Source organism: Asparagus officinalis, chromosome 5 (assembly GCF_001876935.1).
Source record: "Asparagus officinalis chromosome 5, Aspof.V1, whole genome shotgun sequence".
Taxonomy (NCBI): domain Eukaryota; kingdom Viridiplantae; phylum Streptophyta; class Magnoliopsida; order Asparagales; family Asparagaceae; genus Asparagus; species Asparagus officinalis.
In genome coordinates, this window is record NC_033798.1 from 124684520 (window position 1) to 124693176 (window position 8657).

The 8657-nt window shown below is 37.0% G+C and overlaps 1 protein-coding gene across 1 annotated transcript; it reads right to left on the reverse strand.

The window, feature by feature from the left end:
• Positions 2164–8454, reverse strand: LOC109841123 (putative F-box protein At5g52610). The gene is made up of 2 exons (XM_020409992.1): positions 8214–8454; positions 2164–3533 (listed from the first exon to the last, which is right to left on the reverse strand). Exons 1-2 carry the CDS (start codon positions 8379–8381, stop codon positions 2388–2390), a joined length of 1314 nt encoding a protein of 437 aa, XP_020265581.1. The 5' UTR covers positions 8382–8454; the 3' UTR covers positions 2164–2387.

The window sequence follows — 8657 nt, forward strand, 5'->3', positions numbered from 1 at the left end:
CTTCAATTAATCGAAAGAATTGTGTGGTGTGGCTCCCGAGGACGTAGGCACGTTGCCGAACCTCGTTAAATCCGTGTGTTCGTCTCCGTGTGGTGTGGCTCCCGAGGACGTAGGCACGTTGCCGAACCTCGTTAAATCCGTGTGTTCGTCTCCTTTATTATTTCTGCAAGTTTTTGATCTTTATTTGAGGTGAATTTTCCTACTTTCCTACTTTCAACACAAGGTCCGGAAGGACAATGGTTCGATTTGATTGTTTCGAATCCCCAACAGTTTCAAGGGTTAGCGGAATAAGAGAGTTATAGGGGAGAAAAATGTTTAAATGAGTTTCAGTTTTTTCTAAGAGGCTGTGAGTGTAATGGGTTCATAGGGTTGGAACATGGAGTGCAAAAGGGTATAACTAGCAATGCGCCCAAAAATGGTAAAGATGACAGAATATCCCTTTATGTTTCTAACCAAAGGGAGTAGTTTCAATATACTTACGAGATGGGGGATTAATGCTAAAAGACGAAAGACTTTCTGGACCAATATCGAAAAATCCTTTTGTGTAGATCATGAAATAACCCAAACCTATCTACCAAAAAAGGGTAAATTTTACAAAGCCCCCTTTAAATTTGTCTGTTTGTGAGATAAACCCCTAAACTTTATATATGTCACGTAACCCCCTTAACTGTTGGTCTTCTCCCAAACCCTGCCTAAACATTTGACAAGTGTTGCAACGAACCTCCTACTAGTGCGAATTTTAAGAGGGGGTGGGGAATTTGGATAAACTTAATGGGATTAATGACATTTATAAAAAGTCTAAAGAAGTTGTCCCAAACACGGTCAAACTTAACGGGAGTTTTGTGAAATTTACCCTAGAAAAACCGCACCAGAATTATTCGAGTCCAAATCCTCTCGGAACCACCTATCGATGTAAAAGCAAAGATAGAATTGTAGACCCTAAGATTTTGTCTAAACTTTGAACTCTTTAATGATCCATGAGGGTCATCTAAGAAAAGAGGAGTAGGTTTTAAATAAGGGAGAGATACTTTTCCTCCTTTGCAACAAAGGGTAAACCTTGGATTAGTTGACTGTGCATGATCTTTCAAGCTCGTAATACCAAAAGCGGGCACCACAATGCTCACATTCATAGTTTCGATCATGAAAATCCAAGTACTCAAAAACATTGCCTACAAATTTGTATACAAGTTTCATTTTAGAAGAAAATAAGTGGATGAAAAAGAAGCTTAAAAGCTTGTTTAAATAAAAAGAAAAAGAAATAGGCAATGAACCTAGTTGACGAGGAACAGGGAAGCGATGATTGAAGACTTCACTTTCCATGCGTTAAAGTGAAGTCCGCTTGAGCAAATTTGCTGAACCACGTAAAATTTGTGTGATTTGCTTTTTGTGGCCATTGTAATAGTTTATTAGGTTCCCTCGACAAGTCAGTCCTAGAACTGATGAGAGGAAGAGCTGATATCCCACTTTGTTGAAATATTCAATTCAGATTCTTGTTTTCTTGGTGATACAGAAATTCTTATTGATCTTTCTCTCTTATTGTGTACCAGAAACTCTGCCGAAATTTCCGCTACGCACAACACCTAGCTAACGAGGAACAGGGATGCGATGATTGAAGACTTCACTTTCCATGCGAGAACAAACATTAGAATGTGGAATAGAAACAGATGAAGATGATTCACTTTGACTAGCAAGCTCATCTTGATAGTTAGCGGAAGGTATTAATATTCTCATTCGTTTTGATATACGTTTTTTTCGGACAACAGTGGAAGAAGCTTCAAATTGTTGAATAGCAGGATGTTGATCATTGGTAGCTGACAATTGATCATTCTGTGCCCCATGTTCAACAAATTTATTGACACATTGCGAGCTAGATGAAGAACCAACTAAAAGATCTTTTCATATTATTTAATTAAAACTTGCTATATCAATTGGTACAAATAAATAAATCATAAAGCTTGAACCGAATTGTAACGCATGAATAACTAATCCCAATAAAAAAATAGTAACAAAAATCCATAGGCCGTCTATTTAGGAGCAACGAATCATAAAGAAATACAACAGAATAAGAAAGTAGAAAATAATTAATGCATTGAATCATGAAAATAAGAAAGTAAATTTCTGAAAACAATGTGCCTAACCTGAAAGAAGGAAGGAGAAGATAGGTGCCTGCATAAAACAAAATTTATTCATAGGGATAAAATAAACAAAAAATTTTCATTCACGTACAAATGCGCGCGCTAAATTTCCCACCTCCACTATAAATAAAGCAATAAATATCCAATCACAAGGACTAGCTCTTATCTTCTCTCCTACACATTAGAAATTATCTTTGCTCAAACCGTCCTCATAAATGAAATACAAAAGCCAAGTGATTAATTGTGAGGACATTAAACTCGAGTGGTGACGGATGCTAGACTTTCCACATATCTGAGCACGTGGAAGCATGTTTCGTCGTCAAAGGAGCAATAGCTGTTGGGTGCCTTGTAATACTTCAAATCCTTCAATACTATTTTCGAATCACAAAAGTCCAACCGATGATGGGAGTCATATACATGAAGCAAAATCTTTCCCTCCCTAACTCCAATCAGTTCACCAAACTTGTGCACGCAATCAAAATCGATGCTGTAAGTATGAACCCAAGAATCATCCTCCTTATGCACCCATATATCAAGTTTTGAATTTTTAGACTCTCGAACAAAGCATAGTTCTCCTTCCAATTCCGATATATCCAATTGTCTGTCATCACACACATCCAAACTAGAGAAACAAGATGGACGATCTATCACTTTGAACTTGTTGTCTTTAAGATCAAAAGATACTACACCTGTTGGAGGGAACTTATGCAAGCCATTATCCACCCTGAAGTAGATCACTCCGTCGATGGAGACTGGGGCAATCCATGCTAGGATCGGGTAAGGTGGATCCTCACCGAGAATTCTCCAAGACGTATCTTTTCCTAAATCGAAAACTTCCAAGCCCAAGCTATATGTCTTGTTTTTGAAATCATGCCATCGATAGAAATAGCGGGCAACTCTGTAGCATTTGTTACGGGCATCATATCCAAACCCTGCCCTTTCTTCAGGGAAACATCTATAGTAAGGATGGGTAGGCATGTGGTTACTGCCCTCTGGTAATGTTATAAACTCTCCAATACTTGGATTGCATACATAAAGACTGTCGAGTGTGCTCAGCAATAAAAGACCGTCGACTTGTTGAAGGCATAGAAAACATTCTGGTACCTCTGAGAATACTTTTTGGAACATCAGATGTGCCTGCAGCTGCGTCGGAGAGTAGTTGTAGAAGCCAATTTCGCATAGGTCAATTGAGTAAGGTATGATCACAAGTTGAGGTTTCTTTCTCGAATAATGCAAGTGTTTCCGGATGAAATAGGGGTCAGATATTATGTTATACCACACCTTGCAAACGCATTTAAACCTCAAAAGGCTTCTCACCGGAAGCCAAGACAGTATTTCAATAAGACATTCAGTGATGGATATCATTGCCACAGCGTCCTTCGCAAGATATCGAAATTTCTGTATGTACCAGAAGGGGGAAAGAGAATAAATTATACAGCTAGGAGAAGAAAAGATAATATAAGCTTGTAAGTTTCGTTATATATAGCAATATATAACAACGAATGAATAAAAATGTTAACAGAAGAAAACCAGCGGAAATAGGAAATACTGATTCTACCATGAGACAAGTTGATGGTGCCAGAAATCTCCTACCTGTGGATTATAATTATTGCAAGAGTTATTTTAGAGAACCCTCCTCAACTATAGGGAGTGTGGTGTGTCTCAGAAACCCCCAACATAATGAGGGGCCTCCAAAAGCTCCTCGCGCACCCCCCAATAAAAAAAACCAAATTTCAGGATATTGCAAATAACCTCCATCAACTTTGAAAATTTAAGAAAACCCCATGAACCTTACTCATTTAACCCTCTTAACTATGGTGTCTTAGATAACCCTGCTTAACTATTTTAATTTGAGAGAGACCCCTCAAGTTTAAGCATATTGTAGATAAAACCCCTCAACTTCGAAAATTCAAGAAAATCTCCTGAACTTTTTCTCACTTGATCCACCAAAAACTAAAAACATCAGGTTTAACGTGTCACATGACAAGTAGGTGACTTTAAAAAATTATCCTGAATTTTGGATAAGATGGCTTTTTTAGGGCTGGCGTGGTGGGTGGTGGGGGGGGATGGGGAAAGGGTGGCATTGTAAATGTGATCAGGATCTTTTTTTTATTTGTTGGACGTTTCTTTCTAACTGAAATGGATTGATTTCCAAATGGATATTCCAATTGTTTTACATTTTAAAATAACATCAGGAGGAATTAGGTGAGAAAATTGTGAAAAATCAAGAGGGTTTTGTGACACACCCCATAGTTAATGGGGTTTTTCTCAATATTGAGGAGGGTTATCTATAATATGCCCAATCTTGAGGGGGTTTTCCTCAAATAAAAATAGTTGAGGTGAGTTTTCTAAGATATCTCCCATAGTCAAAGCGGCGGAGAGGGGCTAGGCCGTGGCCAAGGTGGGGGGGGCCGTCCTAAAATAAACCTTAAATAAAATTTCTACTTAGAAAAGCTATTTTGAAGGATATTGCATAAGAAATAATTTACGTGAATTTTCTTTTTGGAATTTGGGGCCAAGATCAATGTCTGCCTAAACCCTTGCCTCTTATCAATCCTACTCAAATTAGAAATTCTTATCAATTAAGAATCCTTAATCACTAATATGAATCGAGTGCTTTTGATTATTAGTCCTACTTAAATTATTATGATTTTCTAATAATAATAATATCTATAATGATGAAGTAACTCTAGTTTGATTAGAATTCTATCCACGAACATTTTGTTTTCTAATCAAGCAATGAACTAGACTTCTAGTGGATAAATTTTAATCATTTAAAAGCTCCTTAAAACTCTAACTAAGAAGTGGTCATGAATCCCTAATTTCTCTAAAATAGAAGTTTTGACATCGAGGCTCGTGATCATACAATGATTTGATTATTTAGCCGATCACATTCAATTAAGAGTTCTCAATTTATTTGAGGCTCGTGATCATACAATGATTTGATTATTTAGCCGATCACATTCAATTAAGAGTTCTCAATTTATTTATTACCATAAGAACTTTTAGCAAGATGTTATTTAGCCGATCACATTCAATTAAGAGTTCTCAATTTATTTATTACCATAAGAACTTTTAGCAAGATGTCTAATACATTATTATGAATCATGCCATCTTCCGTAATAAACATCACAGGCTATCTGGTGATTTGCGCAAAGTTCCAAATAAAAAAATGTTGACATAAACAGAAGAAAAATAATAATAATACAATTTAACATGCTTGCGCACACGTACCCACACCCTCCACATGCGCACATGGATGCACATAAACACACATATATACGATAAGGTCATATTACACAAAAGAGGAAACTTGGAAATTTTTAACTTTATCCCTATCTATGACAATATTCATTATAGAAGACCAAAAACTAACTGGATGATTTAGTTGTATACGTGTAAAAACATATATGAAATCTATTCCTCTATAACAATAGGAGGATCCAAAGATTCACCATTCACGCTACAGTAAATTACTGTTGCAGTATTGATTTAGCACAGGCGGGATACTGTAGCATTTTAAAAATGTTACCGACACTTTAAAACACTGTAGGATTAAAAAAAAGAATTATTGTAGCAGAATAAAAAATGGGGGCACACTAGTTATAATTAGATGATCTTTCTATCATATATGAAATAGCAATCACATGAGAAATCAGTTCTGTGTTCAGATGTTAATGCATTTTCTTTAATATTTCTTGTATTTTCAGATAGGTGATTGACATAGGAAGTGAAAGTTTTAAACATCAGTCGTCTCTACAGGTTCTTCTTAGAGATCACATTAAATAAATTTCTGCTTAAACGGGTGAATTTGTAGGTTCATAATGTCTTCAAAAGCTTGTTTGCTTCAAGTATTGATTAATGACAAGAGGCTAACCATGAAACTTAAAAGAGTAAATTAACTGAAACTGAATCTGTGCTTTAATCCATTGCCCTCAATGGTATAAGTATGCATTCCAGAAACTCCAATGTGCGCCTAAGGAGTAAAAGGCCTAAATGGGAAAAAATGTATTTTGATATCAATTGCTAGAATAACTATTGCAGAAACAAAGTTGTGAAACAATGAGTCTAGAAGTTAAAAGACAGTGTGAAGGGACTTACATGTCTTCTTTTCGCCGGTTTTTTTGTTTGGGTGGGTTGGGGGGGGGGGGACGGGGGTGGGGGGTTGGTTGTCGGCGATATTAATTATTACACCAGAAATAGCCACCCAAATCTTTATATTTTCAAGTTAGTCCTTGGTATCTTCAATATGAAATCAAGAACCTCCAATGTGCTCCTAAAGAGTAAATAACCCTAAATGGAATGATGTATTTGGATGTCAATGGCTAGAATATTGAAGAAAAGAAAATTGTGAAAGAATGCAGGCTTAGCCGTTTAAAGGCAGTGTGAAGAAACTTGCATGTTTTGTTCTTTGTTTTTTTCGGTTGTATGTTAGTACCCCAAATCTTTCATGATTAGAAATTAGCCCACGAATCTTCATATTTTGAAATTAATCCCTTGTATCTTTTAAGAATGTTGAAATTAGTTCTTCTATTACATTTATCATCCAAATAGCCAACCACGATCGAGTAAGTGATTATCCAGGTACAAGTAATTACCAGACTACATCAGGAAATAGTCTATGTAGGAGATGGCTTAAAACTCAAGGCAAGGGTTCGAAGCTTTCCAGAGAAACTAGCCGTCGGTTTCAAGGGTTAGCGGAATAAGAGAGTTATAGGGGAGAAAAATGTTTAAATGAGTTTCAGTTTTTTTTCTAACAGGCTGTGAGTGTAACGGGTTCATAGGGTTGGAACTTGGAGTGCAAAAGGGTATAACTAGCAATGCACCCGAAAATGGTAAAGATGCCAGAATATCCCTTTATGTTTCTAACCAAAGGGAGTAGTTTCAATACACTTAGGAGATGGGGGATTAATGCTAAAATATGAAAGACTTTCTGGACCAATATCGAAAAAGCCTTTTTATGTGTAGATCATGAAATACCCAAACCTATCTACCAAAAAGGGTAAATTTTACAAAGCCCCCTTTTAAATTTGTCTGTTTGTGAGATAAACCCCTAAACTTTATATATGTCACGTAACCCCCCTAACTGTTGGTCTTCTCCCAAACCCTGCCTAAACATTTGACAAGTGTTGCAACGAACCTCCTACTAGTGCGAATTTTAAGGGGGGTGTATTTGAATAAGCTTAAAATGGGATTAATGACATTTATAAAAAGACTAGGGAAGTTGTCTCAAACACAGTCAAAACTTAACAGGATTTTTGTGAAATTTACCCGAGAAAAACTGCACCAGAATTATTCGAGTCCAAATCCTCTCAGAACCGCCTACATGCGAGCGCACGTTTCTTATCCTTAAATGGGAAAAAAAAGGAGGGAAAAAGGGTCAGCTGCCCTCCCAACAAAAGGATAAGAACCAACCGCAAGCGTGTGGTTCTGAGGGATTTCTATTTGATTATTCATGTGAACATTGCAGATTGTTACAGATGCTAGTGTTACAGATCAGCCAAACCTTATAAAACATATTAAGTGATACGATTTCATTAATATAAAAGGGTTATTTGCACTTCGGTAGCCCAAGGTTTATAATATAAAAGGGTTATTCGCACTTCCGTAGCCCAAAGTTTACGCCATTTTAAACTTTGATACGCCAAAGTTTGTTTCCGACACTTTGATCACCAAAAGTTCACACTTTTTAAAACTTTGGCACCACCATTTTGTTAATGTCACTTAGATACCTCAAAGTTAGCACTAACGCATCCCAAATTTCTGTTTTTGACCATCAAAGTTAAGAAATTTGTACACTTTGGGGTATCCAAGTATTAAAAGTGTGTAAATTTTGGGTATTATAAAGTCAGAAAAAACTTGGGGGAATCAAAGTCAAAAAAGATGTAAACTTTGGGCTATCAAAGTGTGGCATAAAAATTTTGGAATAGCAAAGTTTAAAAAGATCTAAACTTTCGGGACATCAAAGTGCAAATAACCCATATTTGGAGAATCTCCGAATTGCTTAAAATCTATAGTAAATTAGGGCAAAAAATTAGGCTTTCGCAAAGTAAAGAAAGAGAAAGAGAAAAATAAAACCTGAGAGGGCGAACTCATGGATCCACCGACAGGGCCGAGCATCGGAGAATCAACAGCAACTGCTGCTTCGATCGACCGTCGCTGCTGAAAATCGCTGGAGGCGATGAGACGGACAGTCCTTCGAGGTATCGCACAAAACTCCCTGAACTTTGCTCCTCGTGACTTCATTCCTGAGGAGCCAGCCTTGACTGCTTCGATTGGGCTTTGTTTTGGGCTTCACTAAGCTTTTACCCTAAAAACATATACTTGTGTATTTTTAAAAACATGTACTCACGCATATTTAAATTGCACTTTTTGCAGCTCTATTGGACTCAAGTCGAGCCCAACTGATTCAATAATAATAAAAATTGCCATCCAAATCCTAGACAGGAGCTAATGGGCCACAAAAGACAAGCTCCACTGTTGCGCGCAGCGGAAATTTCGGCAGCACTTCGGCAGCACAAC